Raw genomic sequence first — 16,327 nt, 5'->3', positions numbered from 1 at the left:
TATGAAAATATATTTAGCATGACTCATTCGTTTAAATTGCTCGTGTTTTTGGTACTTGGATGCTTTATTATGTAACAATTATACACGATATATATGGATATGCTACTTTGATCGAAAGCTCTAGCTATAACGGCAGGCTTTCACTGAAGGAATGGAAAGGGGATGGGCAGCGTGAACCATGCAATTCTGTTCTCCAGCTAGCCTCGCTTTATGCGACTCGAGTGACGCCATTTCATCTCGCACCGGCTCCTGCAAGATTTGTGAAAAGGTATGAATAACAATCATTGTGCTTCGTCAAAATTCGCAATGTTCTCTTGACTGAACAGCCAATCTCTAATATTGCATTTCGTATGTTTTGTGATGTTTTATTTCATTCGCTACACCGTTTTTGTCTGTATTGCTGATTAGCTAGTTGTTGCAGGCTAATGGGCTGTAAGCTATAACTTGATTAATATATTACGTTTGGATTCTTTAGTCATTAATACAAAGCTTGTCTCGGAAGTATTAATATTTTAGATGTAAAGGTTTTGTTCTCGCGCGGTTTATAAATCAGGGCACATCATTCGTAGCTTTTCCCCATTGTCCTCTACTAGTGATGGGAAGCACGCCTCGTTTCCTCGAGTCGATTCTTTCGAGCAGTTCGTCGCTGACATTCTGGTGGCATACTTTAAAACGTTAAAATAAAGCAATTTGTATGTGATCATTTCTTTTTGTAATTATTTAATGAATTATTTTTGTAACTTGCTGCAATTATTCAGATCATATAAAACGTTAAAACCTAAATAATTCAAATTTACATTAAACACTTTTATTTAGCTTTTTTAAGTTTTTGCACGATTCCATCATGAAATAGTATTTATTAAAAACAACTCTGCTTTGTATACGCCATACAGTTCGTTTCATTTATAAGATTTCTGCTGTTCAGCTATTTAAAGTGACCATGACATCACTTTGAATATTCTCTTTATTTGGTATGCAACTGCAGGTTTTATTACAAATTATTTATCTGTGCACAACTTTTGTCTGTTTTTTGTTTTTGATTTTATATATGTGCCCACGTAATATTTAAATAACTTCTTCGCTGATGAGGCGTTTATTGGCACAAAGGCGGGACCTCACTCCCCTCACCTGAGATCACAGAGGTCAGCTGGAGATAGGCAGCGTCTGAAATCGCACACCTTCTTGAGTAGGTACTTATTTTGAATAAATATTTACTTTGCGACCACTAGAATGAATGTAAGATGTAAACTGCCATTCAAGGCAGTTCAGATATGTATGGCAGTCAATCACTGTTTGCAGAGACCATAGAAATGAATGAGAATTGCCCTAAACTGAATCCTACCTGTCACAAAATGCATGTTTGATGGAAAAAAATGTTAATTAAATAAGCCGTTTTCCCAAAAAAGCATTTTATTCAGTGTAGAGAAGCCTCTCCTCCATTACCATCCATTCAAAAACGGTCTCTGTTGTCCTTTCCTGGAGACCACAGGGTAACCATGAGGCCTTATAAAGCCTATCTATGGCAATAGCAAACAGCAAGGATCCAACAATCCAGTCAATTCCAGATGGACAAAATCAAGTCCCGCCCTAAAAAAATTTCAAGATAAAACAATCTCAACTTCAGTTTCTTGCCAACTTTAACTAACCTGTTACTTTATGTTCTCTAATTCAAATTCTCTGTACACATCGATTCTTTTCAATACGAATTGGACATGTCTGAAAGAGACGGTTCATAATTAAATGAGTCATGAAATTATTGACCCAAAAGCCACTTGGACTGATTTATTTATTCAGATTAAGAATCAATTCAGCCATTTCATTGAAAGGATTTGTTCAAGATTTGGACATTGACGTTATCCTCATTTATGTCAAGTTTATATTTATGCAATTTTCCATTATGAGGTTTATAGTTTAATAAGGACATTAATTTGTATATTTTATTATTTAAGCTTGCCTTCCTTTTTAAGACATGCAGTACATTTATATTTTCTTTTTCTGCCAACAGGGCCTGAAAGCTGACATTTCATTACTAAAATGGTAAAAATCTTCGTTGGGAACCTCTCACCGAACACTACGGCCGAGGAGATCCGCTCCCTCTTCTCTCAGTATGGCAAGATCTCTGAGTGTGACATTGTCAAAAACTTCGGCTTTGTGCACATGGATGACAAAGCAGAAGCTGATGAAGCCATTCGAAATCTTCACCATTACATGCTGAACGGTATGGCCATGAATGTAGAGATGAGCAAAGGGAAGCCCAAGACCTCTACAAAACTTCATGTCGGCAACATCAGCAGTAGCTGCACCAACCAAGAACTCAGGGCCAAGTTTGAGGAATATGGACCTGTGGTAGAGTGTGACATAGTGAAGGACTATGCATTTGTTCATATGGAGCGAGTGGAAGATGCTATGGAGGCCATCAGTGGCTTGGACAACACAGCCTTTCAAGGTGAACCAGTATGGCCCTTTGTCCAGTTTAACTCAAAAGTAATTTTATTGTCACGTTTGTACCAAAAGTGTGCCTCATTACAGGTTGGTAAGTAGAAATATTGGTAAGTGATTAGAGGCGGAGAATTGTTCAATCGGATTTCTACTGTTAGTTTACTATATGGAGGTCACTAGAGGGTGTCCATTTAGTTTAAAATACAACAATTTTCGTCTCAACAGCCAAATGTTTTCACTAAGTTGATCAATTCCTCAGAAATTATTTAAATTTATTTTTTTTTTTCTCAAAGTGGGTATTTGAAAACCAAGCAGTGTTATGAATGAAATTGATGCCATTTGCTTGTTTTAATTAAGTATGCACATAATATTAGCACCATATAAGTTATTGGTCTTTTTAGAGGGCACTTTCTCAGCTTTCCCCATAAGAATGATATGGCTGTGCACATGTAATGATAGCAGAGCTGTGTGTTTGTGCAAAGATTTTAAATTAAATGGAAAAAATGGGTGGGGTACATTTGATACTTTGAAATATACCGCAACAAACAAACACTGTTTTATAATACCAAATGAATTAATGTCCATTGTTTTCTTCATTGATAACTCTTTGAACTCTTCTCAGTGGCTCAAGGACTTATTTTTTTCTTTTTAAATCTATGTATGCTTATGATATTTATCCGTCTTTGCAATTTTGCATTGTAATGTTATGTTCTCTAAATGCACTCGAGGCACACAAGTCATTTATTTGAATTTACAGTGTTTTGATGGTGATTTATAGTCATTTTCTAAGTAGTTGTAATTTATATTTAAATCTTTTTCCAGAGAAGAAATTTTATAATTTCAATTGGACTTTCCTGGCTATATAAAGAAACATAAAAATAAATAATAATTCTGCCATTTGTTGGTTATCGACCATAACATGTTATTGCGTTTCGCTCTGAAATGCGGCAGATTACTGAAAATACTTTGAACAGTGTTTCACGTTTAATTTACAATTGAATAACAATTGCGATTTTTCACCTTTTTTCAATTCTGGCCGTGTTTTTGTCGATAGCAGTGTTGAAACATAGCGTGAAATTTACATTTATGGCTGCTTTGACCATATGAACGTTTGCTCCGTGTGCATGCTAAAAAAGTAAAATAGAAATATCATGGCAAATTTTTTCTTTTCCTTAAGGCAAACTGATGAGCGTGAAGCTTTCGACTAGCCGCCTGCGTACCGCGCCGGGAATGGGAGAGAGAACGGGTTGTTATCGGTGCGGGCAGGAAGGCCACTGGTCCAAAGAATGCCCATTGGACCAGAACGGCTCCTACAGAGAGGGCCCAGGCTCGGAAGGATATGAGCCTCTCAGATTCAGTGCGGGTGGCGATCGTGGTGGCCGGGGTTTTCATCGCGGCTTCAGTGGCGAGCCAGCCTATGGTGGCAGCTTTGCACCCTCCCATGGGTTCACCAGGGGAGCCGGGTATGGCGTCCCTGGGTATGGAAGGGGTGCGGGTTTTGAGAGTGCAATGAATTATGGTATGCCAGCGGGCTACGGCATTGGCGCGGATAATAGCATGGCCCCGGCGTACGGCAGTGAGGCTGCGTATGGGAGCAGTGGCGTGGCCTATGGCGGTGTGTTGCCTGCGTACCCGATACGGCGAGCGCCCTATGAGGAAAGAGATCCGTACGGGGTGGTGGACTTCTACGAGAAGTATCGGGCACGTCCGTACGGAGCCAGTTATTTCGAAGATAGACGCGCGGTTCCACCTCCTGTCCCTCCTCCCCCGTCCTCCTCAGCGATCGTGAGAGAACACCTGTCCTCCTCTAACCATGACCCATATGAGCGCCACCCCCTTCCCCCTCCTCCGGCGCCCACCTCTTCATATTATGTCCGCGAGCGGAGCCCGATCCGGCGAGCTCCACTTGAGGCGGAGGGATATGCGTATGAACGGTCGCGCCTCTCTCCTGTCTCTTCGATTCCCAGGAGTTCGCCGTATGACATACCGCGGGATCCATATGCGGAACGGGCGCGCTATGCTTACTAGCCTAATACCTGTGCGCACTCAGGTGAGATCTTTTTAGGATTACAAAAGGTTGGAGCAAAGTTTGATCAAACTGAAAGCTAGGGGATCCACCCTCCCCCCAGAAAAATGAAATTCTGTCGTCATTTACTTTTGTAATCCACACAGAAAATAGTGATGATTTGGAACAACATGAGGGGGACTAAATGAGGACAGAATTTCAATTTCTGGGTGAATTAGGCCCTAGTTCTGCCTTTCACATGGCAGTGAAGTTTTATTATCAGTGTCACTTATCTTTAAATTTGGCAATGTCCTGCTTAACATAACCTCATGGATATTTAGGTTACAGGTCAGTTATGTTTGCAAAAGATTAGGATTGTTATTTTTAGCCATATTTGTCAAATGAAAGCACTTAATTACTTTTTTTACCCCTTAAAACATTTGTCTTATAACAATTAATGTTGGTGGTTTGGCATTTTGGCCACATGAAAGTCCACGGAATTGAATACGATTGACAGTTTTCTGATTATCTTTTCTCTTTTCAGGTGTTTCTTGGTTGCTCATGGATCATTTAAGAAGTTTTCAAGGACAGTACAGATGGCCCACTTCTTGGCATTAAACTACTTTTGTTTTCTTAAACTTGATGTAGCTGTGTTTTTTTATTTTTTTTATTTTTATTCAATTCTCAGTACAAATACCTGTAAATATGTTTCTCCTCATAAATAAAAGTTAAAAAGAAATCTCATCTTTTTATTTTCTTATCTGTATAGATAATTGCAATTTTTGCTGTTGCTCCAGACACACTTTGTCACTGACACAATGTTGGGGAAGGTTACTTATAAACGTAATGTTACAATATTGCGATGCTCCCTAAAAAAGTAGTTCATTGTTCCATTTTATGGAAAGTAATGCGCTGTTACTTTTGTGTTACTTTTTCTCACCTAAAAAGTTTTTCATCCAACATTTACTTTAGCAATAAAAACAAATAAAAAAAGTATCACATTTTATCTAGTTTTATCAGTATCTAAAGTCATTTTTGCTTGGTTGAATTGGATCATAAAAGGTCAACAGTACAGACATTGGTTAATAAAGTGAGTTTCAATAAAGTATATTCATGTTGACATTTAATTATTACAAGTTTGTGTAATTTATTTTAAAGAAAAGCAGACAACATCTAATTACACTTAACATTAGGACAGGAGTGGTGTCATTCTATAAATGGGGAAACAAAGTTACTTGCATTTCTTATGTGAAAAAGTAACATATTTTGTTGTAAATCTAAAAGTAGTGTGTTACTTTACTAGTTACTTGAAAAAAAGTAATTTGATTATGTAACCCACGTTACTTATGCTGACACGTGCTAAAGTCAACCTACCTTGCTAGAACTGTTTGGCTCATAGACCCCATAGTAGGGCGTAAAAAATGGGTTTGGCTTGGTGAGCTATGACTACAACGACCAATGAGAGGCCAACAAAATTTGTCGTCGAAAATACGACAGACCCTAAATGAACCAATGACTGTAAACCACACATAGATTGACATTATCATTGACCTATCGGATCGTTCTAAATTGATGTCAAATCTCCTTTGTCGTTCTCTGAAGACGCCATCTTAGCCAGCGGTTGATAGAAGGTGGTTGCAAGATAAGGAGACGTACGTTCGTATTAATTACATTATCCACAACGTTTAAATAGATTTTGTCCAGATATTAAACAACGGAGAAGCCCCTGACGCCCAGAAATGGCAACGGGAGCCAACGCAACCCCGCTGGGGAAGCTCCACCCGAGTATCGGCGCTAAGCGAGGCTTCGAGTCTGGCCCCGGCGCGGCGTTAATGGCACCACCACCCGGACCTGCGGTGTCTTTCCCGCTGCAGAACTTCCAGCAACCGCAATTAACAAACCCAGGTTTTCCCCAGTTCCCCGTACCTGTGAGTTCTGCGCTCTCAACCCCAGTCGGAGTTGTGCTACCGGCTCAGGCGGGGAGTGGAGGTAAACAGCATGGACGGGCCTGAGACACTTTCAGGACCAACGGCCTGGTCCATAATTGTGCTTTTATTACTTGAGCTCTTTAGTCATTGACTTTTTGTTCTTTAAGTAGCATTGTCTAATAAAATGCTTTAGACCGTGCAATGCATTAACCTGTAGTGTAACGTATATAATAGCCTTTAGGTGAGTTCACGAAATCAATTGTACAGGTTGATCTTCATATTGTTGTTTAACCACATGCAATTTAACAGATTAAATAACATAAACTAATCTTTTAAAAAAAATAAACCGTTTTTAATCCTTAAGAAACAACAAACTCTTCAAAACTAAGCAAAATATACATTACGATACAGATTGTATTATTTGTAAGGCCGAACAGAAATATCATTTTGTTTAATGTAAATTAGTGAGATCTTTATAACAGACTACATAAAATGTATATCAGCTGTCACTCTGTATCTCACAATAATTTCTTATAATATATGTCAACCTGAGTTTCTATAATAAATAAAAACATCGTTGTGACCTAGGACCATGTAACCAGTCATATGGGTCATTTTTATTTATTCTTTTAAACTGAGATTTATACATCATCTGCAAGCTTACTAAATTGCTTTCTTTCCAATCATGTATGGTTTGTTCGGATGTACAACCTATTTATCTGGAGTCTGAGAGTTCAAAAAAATCAGAATATTGAGATAATAGCTTTAATGTTGTCTAAATGAAGTCCTTAGCATTGCATACTACTACAGATTTTTTACACACATTTTACGTGCGTATTATGACTGGTTTTGTGGTCCAGTGTCACATTTATGATTTCACAGAGGAAAGAAATATAATGGATGACACTTTATACTATGTATGTATGTATGTAATGTTTACTTTTTATAGTCTTTATATGGACTTTGCATGCTGTGTCACTAATAAAGTTCTCTTTTAGATTTTGGCCAGAAGAAGCGGAAAAGGAGTCGTTGGAGCAGCGAGACGCCGGATCAGAAGACTGTCATCCCGGGCATGCCTACCGTGATCCCTCCTGGGCTGACTCGGGACCAGGAACGAGCTTATATAGGTGAATATCTAAATGTATTGCTATTACAATGTGTGTCTTAAGTCAAATCATTTAAGTGGCAGAATATTGTGTTTTTAAATTGGGGGTTGGGGGATCTGTGTACACCTAGACAACTCACTTTTTTTGTCCCAAATCTTATTGTTTTATTATTTCCTCACAGTTTGCACATCACATGCAGGATGTAATTGCTGAATTTCACTAGTCTGACTACTTTGCTGATTAAGTTGAGGTCTATTTATGGGATAACCATTTGGTTGTTGCTAACCTTTGATCTGAAAAGTCACAGTGCAAAATCGCCATCTCTATATGTATTACTGTATAGAGATGTTCTTCTCAAAGAAGTCAATCCATCGAAATTCAGCACTTTGCCCATGTTCACTAGAATGTACTAACTCCATCGATGTGCAATGTGAGGACGTTTTTATTTGTCTAGGAAGCACCGAGGTATTCGTAGCACTGTCAATGTTTGCTTACCATCTGATGTCCATTAGCAAGATCCCACAGTGTTTTTCTGATGTTGCTGCTTGCTGTGAAATATCTCCAGCTGCAGGACTCCATCACTGCTCATGTTTTCTATGCAAAATGTCTTTAAGTCCAATTTGACTGCAAAGCAATGCAGGTCCAACACTGAATTGCGAAAGTCATCACCATACCCTGTGTCTGAAAGCAGTGTGTAGTAAATTGCTTTCTCATTGCTGTCAGGCACTTGTTTTGCAATGGCATGTGATGTAGTGGTGGTTTTAATGATAATGTGACCTACATCTCCTTAACTAGTCCTCTATTGATAACTGACACCTCATGTCCTTTACCTACCATCAACCTGCATCATTCAACGTGTGACCTGTGGGGTCTGATTCTCTTAAGCATGTCACGGAGAAATGCATGTGAACCCATTAAATGCTTCCATGAGTGATACAGGTCAGTTTTTGGGTTTGTACAGGCCGATTTGGTTGCCGTGGCTTGAGGCCTAGTTAAATTTAGTATTTTGCATGAAACACAAAAAAAAAATGTTAACGGCTGATCTGTTTGTCTAATAATTTCTAAATAGTAGAACTCCGTTTTATCTAAATGATTAGTGTTGGTAACTGCTGGTAAGTGGTTCTTGTGACCTCTCAAAAACCTGTTGAATGTTATTGAAGTTATGTTAACTTTTTCTTTAGAGAATAATAATGTTACACTGGTGTTATCCTCTAAATAACTTCATTACAATCTCATTGAGGATGCAGTTGCTCAAGCCACTTAGCCAATATGATTTTTGATTTCTTCAAACCCAACTTGTTTTTCCCCTGACAGGCCTTCATGTTTTTGCCACCTTTTTTTAGCTTGCTTAATATGACAATAGTATGTGAACTAATATTTTTAAGTGTATGCTTGAAATGTAAATTTTAGTAATTTCACTTCTCAAAGTTGGTGGCATAAAATCGAAAGCCTGTTGCAATTAACCTTTTTCTGAAATGTTTATTTACTGAAATACCCCCCCAGGTTTCTCAGTCTTAATTTGGCCAAACCCTGAATTTTGATGTTTGGGGAAATCTGTATAGGCTCTTCAGAATATTTGCAAGCTTTAACATAAGGAAGTTTTCTCAAATTCCTGTCGGGGTCACAGTATTTCAGAAAATGTGTTGCAGAGAATCAAAAGTCTTTAGTTGACTCTGATTCTTAGTAAACTGACAATTACCATGGTAATTTTTTTTCTTTTTCTTTTTTCTTGTTGTTTAACCGTAGTCACATTAAGTTTTAGAGTGTACTGTTTCTGCTTTTGTGGGGTTTTTTTGTTGTTAACCACATTTCTCTCCATCCTTGTTTTTTTCTTTCCTAACCTGATTTCTTCCAGTCCAACTGCAGATTGAAGACCTGACACGTAAACTGCGTACAGGAGACCTGGGAATCCCTGTTAACCCTGAGGACAGGTCGGAATAACGATTTTAAACCCACCAACAGTAACATTTTCTTTACCTTTTTAATGCGCCATTTTATGTGAGGCCAGTTCGTAAGTGTACTAATTTTTATAGGGGTAAGTGATTGTTAATGAAGAAATAAGTCTAAATGCTTTTGTATAAAATGTCATATCTTTGCCTTCTAGTTAAAGAGTTTAGAAAATGTTTTGATTTATAATGAACATGGTTTTGTTACATTCCTAAGCATTCTAATGTTTGAAATGCTTAGTTGAATTTGAGACGTTTGGATCTGTTCTGTACACAGAGGCAAAGAAATGATTGAAGGCTATTGTCATATAAAAGATCAGACTTTTTCATTCAGTTAGGGTTGCCAGGTAACTGGCCAGTGTTATACTTTGAAATTAGAAGTTGCTTTTGTCTTATGACAGTGAGGATTAACTGTTGACAATACATAGCACCGGACTTAATGTGCATTCATAAGCAATGCTAGTCTTGATCGTTTTAAGCAAATCATATTTTATTCCTAATTCTATTCTGAACTGTTTTTGTAAGAATTATTTTTTTTGCATGCATGTTTATTTTTTGTGAAATATGTATTTTAAATGCTTGTGTAGAATATATTATCCCAGTGTAGTTCCTGAAGTATAAGATGGTAGGTTCGTTTTATCCACTATTTAAGCCATTTAAAGAATTTCTGATTTTCATTAGATTATATTGCATTTTGAATGCCCCATCTTTCTCACCTCCGATATGTAGTGTTTATGAACAGAACCGAGTCCTTTAAACCTAAAAACCTGAATGCTTGATAAATTGGATGGTCAATAATGATTTTCCATAATGGGGCTAGCACCATTTTGTCCAGGAACTTCCACAGTATTTCAGATTTCCACACTGGAAGACCGCTCGGAGGAGACTCCTCTGACCTTTTCTTTCTGGAATAACCATAACCTTAACATTTTGATCACTTTGGCCACTCATAGACTTCATAAGCATCCAACATAGCAGGAAATGTCATGTTTCTGACGTGAGAGTGTCTTTTTAGTAGCCACACCCCTTGCTCTCTGAACAGCCTTAGGTTCTCCGGCACATCTTAATCCGACGTTTTTACACCGCCAACTCTAAAAAGGTTCTTCTTAAAGGTCTATCCACTCCAGGATTTAGGAACGATCGCTCCTCAACGTCCAGCTCGCAAAACAAAGCTGGGGGGTGCTTCAGGTTGTCAGCGCTGGAGATATCAAAAGAAAACCAGCAGAAAATTCTTCCCTCTTTTTTCCCCCCACTTTTCTCCTCTTCGGGTTGCCTCTCATGAAACTGTCACGCTTGTGTGGCTGTCTTGTTTGAGGGCTGTTGAAGGTTAATATTTAATCCAAATTTATTTCTCTAACCCAAATTCCCCCTCTCGTAACTTTTTTCAAGCACAGAGCCTCATTGTGCAGGTTAACAGGTTTTCAGCACCGTCCAAGGGGAAGGTAACAGTTGGAATGCTCTCTGAGAGCGTGTGAAGGTTTAGATCAGCATTCAAGAACAGACGCTCTTTCCAAGTGTGTTGGTTGCCCCATTTGTCTCAGATATTTGTCCTATTTTTCATCCCCTAGATAATATTGAGACAGACGCATTTTATTAATGTTTAAAAATTCAGTGGACTCCTTGATGCCAAGTTTTGCCGCCTTTTTTTTCTTCTGAATTTCAAGCTCTTCAATCTGAAGGTATTTTCCCTTCCTAAATGGTTCAATATAAGATTCTCTCTCGTCTCTCATTAGAATGTGAGCACTCTGGGGCATCCCATGCACTTTTTAAATGACATCAGAACAAGTCAAACTAATATCAGTTAAGAGTAGGCAAGCCATTGAGTTTAACTGTTGAGGGTGTAAGAACTGCGTTAAGGTTTTGACTATGCTGCATCTTTCTGTTTTTCTTTTACTCTTCACAGGTCTCCCTCTCCTGAGCCCATTTACAACAGCGAGGGCAAGAGGCTTAACACGCGTGAATATCGTACACGCAAGAAACTGGAGGAAGAGAGACATTCTCTTATTACAGAGATGGTGGGACTGAACCCTGAATTTAAACCCCCTGCTGACTATAAGTATGGCTTCTACTAAATTATTTAATTTTATTATCTGAGAATATCAGGGTCTGAATTTTTTTTTCTTCCTTAGACCTCCAGCTACTAGGGTCAGTGATAAGGTGATGATTCCTCAGGATGAATATCCAGAGATCAACTTTGTTGGTCTTTTGATTGGACCACGGTAAGTTGCATGGTTTTACACTTAATCTTTACTGATTCCTTAGTCTCGTCATCATAAATATATTTGTTTTGTTTATTTCTCCAGTGGAAACACTCTGAAGAACATTGAGAAAGAGTGCTGTGCTAAAATCATGATTCGTGGTAAAGGTTCAGTGAAGGAAGGGAAGGTGGGTCGTAAGGATGGACAGATGCTTCCAGGAGAAGATGAACCTCTTCATGCACTAGTCACTGCTAACACAATGGAGAATGTCAAGAAAGCTGTGGAGCAGGTGAGTCCCCATCAGACATTCTTGCACCTGGAAAACCAGTTTCAAAATAAAATTGTATAGCTGTGCATCAACAACCTTTCTTTTGCATGTTTCTAAGTGCTTTCTTTTTTGTACGTAGATACGTAATATCCTCAAGCAGGGCATTGAGACCCCTGAGGACCAGAATGATTTGAGAAAGATGCAACTGAGGGAGCTGGCACGACTCAATGGCACTCTGAGAGAAGATGATAACAGGATCTTACGGCCATGGCAGAGCACAGAGCCTCGCAGCATCACAAATACAACGGTCTGTACAAAGTGTGGTGGAGCAGGTCACATCTCATCAGACTGCAAGTTTACCAGGTAAGACCATCCACCAGTGATAAGCATTTATTTAAAAAAGTTTTCCCCTCTAAAAAGTTTACCACCTTCTGGTTATGTCAAGTAAAGTTCAGACAACACGATAGGGTTAATTTTATTTCTCTTCCCTACAGTTCCTTTGCTCCCCGGGCAGGCGAACCACCCCAGTCTGCTCAGGATAAGGCACGTATGGATAAAGAGTACTTGTCTCTTATGGCAGAATTAGGAGAGGCTCCAGTCCCTTCCTCCGGTGGGGGTCACAGCAATTCTCCCACTAGTGGACCTCGTCCAACAGGACCCAACAACAATCAACCACCACCAGTAAGACCAAAGACATGCACAATTATTCATAATATGCGTATATGCACTACTGTTGTAAAGTTTGCATTTGGTTAATGCGGTTGTGCTTTTATATTTAATAATGGTGTCCGATGCTCACTAAGATTGCATTTATTTGATCAAATTTGCTGTAAAAAAAATCCAATATTACTGTTAATACATTTCAAAAGGTAATTTATGTCAAAGCTGAATTTTCAGCATCATTACTTTAGTCTTCAGTGTAATATGATCCTTCAGAAATAATTCTAAATATGCTCATTTGGTGCTCAAGAAACATTTCATATCAATGTTTTAATCAGTTGCTGGAAACTGATGATACATTTTTTTGGGAGGGGAATAGCAAAGCATTTGTTTGAATTGTTTTTTGTCTTTAAAGGGATCCCATGGTGTTGAGACTTGTATGGCTTAATATAACATAAATGATGTCTCTTACTGAATTATGTGGTAGAAAACCCATGAAAGATGTACGTTATTTAAAAAATCGATTTTATATTTGGACCATGGGCGGCGCCATTTTGTTTGCGTTCTAGGTTGATGACGTAGAGTGGTTGAACTCCTCAATCAGCTGGCGTTACCCGTTGCTATTTTTACCACAACGCAACTCGAAAATTGTTTCAGAGTTAAACAAAACAAATGAATTGCTTTGTAATTGTACTTAAAACACACTCAAACATACATGTGCACACAAACTCACCTACACAAGTCACAAACAGATCGGCGGGCGCGCGCACACACACACCTAGGTCAGCGACAGACTGCTCTGTCTCAATCGCATGCATCATCACCAAAACATCCTGCCTCTCTTCCTCACGTTACTTTATCCCATCGTCCTACCTAGATATTTCCCTCTGCTGGTCACATTAGGCATACAGTTAATCTACTATCAGTCTATCTAGGATATCAACACAGGGAATAGATTGAGGGTTATGTATGCGCGCACGCAGTGCGTGGGTGTGTGTGTGTGTGTTCGCGCCGATCTGTTGGGGTGTGTGTGTGTTCGCGCCGATCTGTTGGGGTGTGTGTGTGTGTGTGTGTGTGTGTGTGTGTGTGTGTGTGTGTGTGTGTGTTCGCGGCGATCTGTTGGGGTGTGTGTGAGTCTGTGTGAGAGAGAGAGTTTGTGTGCACATGTATGTTTGAGTCCGTGAAGTCGGACAGCTGTTTGTAAATCGGCTGTACACTCTTTATTGCGGTGGAACGTGAGACTGAATGACTGCACTCGAACATGTCCACCATGGTGTCGGACAACACTACAAATGTCCGTCCCTTCAAATAATGCCCTATTTAAGGGTATAGGGTCGATTTCAGATTCAGTCCCTGTCGTGGAGACTGAGCAGCCCAACATCTCGATTGAAACAGAGCCTGTCGTGTGCGCGCCCGCCGATCTGTTTGTGACTTGTGTAGGTGAGTTTGTGTGCACATGTATGTTTGAGTGTGTTTTAAGTATAATTACAAAGGAATTCATTGGTTTTGTTTAACTCTGAAACAATTTTCGAGTTGCGTTGTGGTAAAAATAGCTACGGGTAACGCCAGCTGATTGAGGAGTTCAACCACTCTACGTCATCAACCTAGAACGCAAACAAAATGGCGCCGCCCATGGTCCAAATATAAAATCGATTTTTAAAATAACGTAGATCTTTCATGGGTTTTCTACTACATAATTCAGTAAGAGACATCATTTATGTTACATTAAGCCATACAAGTCTCAACACCAGGGGATCCCTTTAATGTTACTTTCTGACAAACTTTTATTGCTTCCTTGCTGAATAGTACTATTACTTTGTTCCAAAGAAACACCCAAGATCTCTTTCTAACACCTTTCAGAATCGTCCTCCTTGGATGAATTCAGGCCCTACTGATAACAGGAATTACCATAGCATGCACCAGGGTCCTGGTGGCCCTCATAACTTCCCTCCACCAATGCCAAACATGGGCGTCCCTCCTATGCCACCAAACCCCAATGGAATGCCTCCACCCTGGATGCAGCCGCCCCCTCCTCCAATGGGCCAGGGCCCAGCACCACCCGGACACCCAATGAGTGAGTATAACCTGTGACGTTTATTCAGTAATGCAATTCCTGCTCAGTGAAATGTAACTCATCCAAACTTATTTTACCAAGCAACTCCTGACTAACGTGTCTGGTAATATTTGAGTATGCTTGCTATCATACTTTGATACCTAGAAAGCTCATGGTTTCCCTCCCTTGTCTGGTGATCAGGTTTATTGCCACCACCCATGGGTATGATGCCCCCACCTCCACCTCCCCCCAACAACCAACCACCACCTCCACCCTCAGGACCTCTGCCACCATGGCAACAGCAGGCCCCTCCTCCACCACCCACCAGCAGCATGGCAACCAGCGCTCCACTGCCATGGCAACAGAGTAAGTGTTTTACAGTAGTACATGTTTGATGTCATTAAAGTGTTTTTTCTTTAGTCTTCATTGACCTTTATTTTTTTCGCAGATACAACCACCACATCCACCTCTGCCACTGGAAACTTGCCACCCTGGCAACAGCCTCAGCAGACAGCCACCTCAGCTGCTCAGCCCCCTCCGCCCATGGGCACCCCTTCTATGGTGCCGCCTCCACCTGGGGTCCAACCCCCACTTCCTCCTGGTGCCCCCCCTCCTCCTCCACCCCCTCCACCTGGCTCAGCAGGCATGATGTATGCGCCCCCTCCCCCACCCCCGCCCATGGACCCTAACTTTGTGACCATGATGGGTATCCCCGGTATGCCACCTTACGGGATGCCTCCTGCACCTCCGCCCCCTCCGCCTCAGAGTTAAATGAACCTCGATTTAGTCTTTGTGGCCCTGTGACCGTGCAGTGATGCCTAAAATATATACAGAGATACATCACAAGACTATATCTTGTTCTGTTCATTTAACAGCTTGATGTGATTAGTTGCTAAAGGTTTATTTTTTTCTATTGATTGGTCTCGGTTCTAATTTGTTTTCCATGCTTGGACACACAAATCGAGCTAGAGTGTGAGAGAGACGGTGTGGTTAATTTGTAAATTTGCTGCAATTGTTAATGATTTTTAACTGTAGTATTTGATCTGTTAAGGATATTTGTTGAAAATGATGTTTTGCAGGGAATGTGTGTTTTTGTTTCTGCCAGCCTGCTATTTCATGTTTCATTTCAAACTGTCTCCAGCAAGTAAAAGTGACATCTGCTTAAGATTCAGTTAGCAACATTCCAACAGGTGTATAAACAACCATTTACACTCTTAACCAACTGTGCATTTGTTGCTGCATAGTATAAAAAGACACATGTCTTCAAGATGTTGTAGATGATTGGCTTACTCTATTAGGTGGTCAGTATAATTTGTGCGCGCCTTGTACCCCTACCCCTCCCAAAACTGTTTTTATTTAAAAGATCTTTTCATTAATGCCTTCCACCAAATGTATTTCAATATTTTTGTAATGAAGCATTCAACTAAATAAAAGTTGGCATGGTTAAGTCAAGGTACCTTTTATTTATAGTGCTTTTTACAATGCAAAATTTCAATCAGCTTTACAGTGATAATAGGAAATGACTGCAACAAAGGTTGTTTTGGCTGTACAGCAGCTCCAAAAGAAAAGGTTCAGCTTAATTGTACAGCTTAAGTTCAGTGTTGATTAATTTCTGTTGTAAAAACTGTTGGTTATTGATTTGTCTATACAGCAGCTCTGACAGAAAAACTGAGAAGTTTTTACCCTGTTCAGTTCACATTCAGTATCAATGCAGACAGATCATA

General features: G+C 39.7%; 2 protein-coding genes across 7 annotated transcripts; both read left to right on the top strand.

Moving 5' to 3' along the window:
- The first annotated feature begins 99 nt into the window (after positions 1-99).
- rbm4.1 (RNA binding motif protein 4.1) lies at positions 100-5,657 on the top strand. Of its 5 annotated transcripts, XM_067444674.1 has the most exons (5): positions 115-268; positions 1,090-1,186; positions 2,006-2,446; positions 3,617-4,489; positions 4,989-5,640. In XM_067444674.1, exons 3-4 carry the CDS (start codon positions 2,035-2,037, stop codon positions 4,465-4,467), a joined length of 1,263 nt encoding a protein of 420 aa, XP_067300775.1. In that variant the 5' UTR covers positions 115-268; positions 1,090-1,186; positions 2,006-2,034; the 3' UTR covers positions 4,468-4,489; positions 4,989-5,640. The 5 variants fall into 5 exon arrangements, with proteins under 5 accessions (XP_067300792.1, XP_067300783.1, XP_067300775.1 ...); XM_067444691.1 differs by lacking the exon at positions 3,617-4,489 and having other exon boundaries at positions 100-268; positions 4,989-5,657; XM_067444658.1 differs by having other exon boundaries at positions 3,617-5,642.
- Positions 5,658-6,025: 368 nt separating this feature from the next.
- sf1 (splicing factor 1) lies at positions 6,026-16,050 on the top strand. Of its 2 annotated transcripts, XM_067444636.1 has the most exons (11): positions 6,026-6,433; positions 7,371-7,499; positions 9,334-9,409; positions 11,328-11,480; positions 11,554-11,643; positions 11,728-11,911; positions 12,030-12,253; positions 12,385-12,571; positions 14,411-14,624; positions 14,805-14,969; positions 15,052-16,050. In XM_067444636.1, exons 1-11 carry the CDS (start codon positions 6,184-6,186, stop codon positions 15,372-15,374), a joined length of 1,995 nt encoding a protein of 664 aa, XP_067300737.1. In that variant the 5' UTR covers positions 6,026-6,183; the 3' UTR covers positions 15,375-16,050. The 2 variants fall into 2 exon arrangements, with proteins under 2 accessions (XP_067300737.1, XP_067300746.1); XM_067444645.1 differs by lacking the exon at positions 9,334-9,409 and having other exon boundaries at positions 6,248-6,433.
- The last annotated feature ends 277 nt before the right edge of the window (positions 16,051-16,327 follow it).

The sequence above is a fragment of the Pseudorasbora parva genome, chromosome 1, assembly GCF_024679245.1.
Source record: "Pseudorasbora parva isolate DD20220531a chromosome 1, ASM2467924v1, whole genome shotgun sequence".
Classification (NCBI taxonomy): domain Eukaryota; kingdom Metazoa; phylum Chordata; class Actinopteri; order Cypriniformes; family Gobionidae; genus Pseudorasbora; species Pseudorasbora parva.
This window is presented reverse-complemented; position numbering and strand designations above follow the sequence as displayed.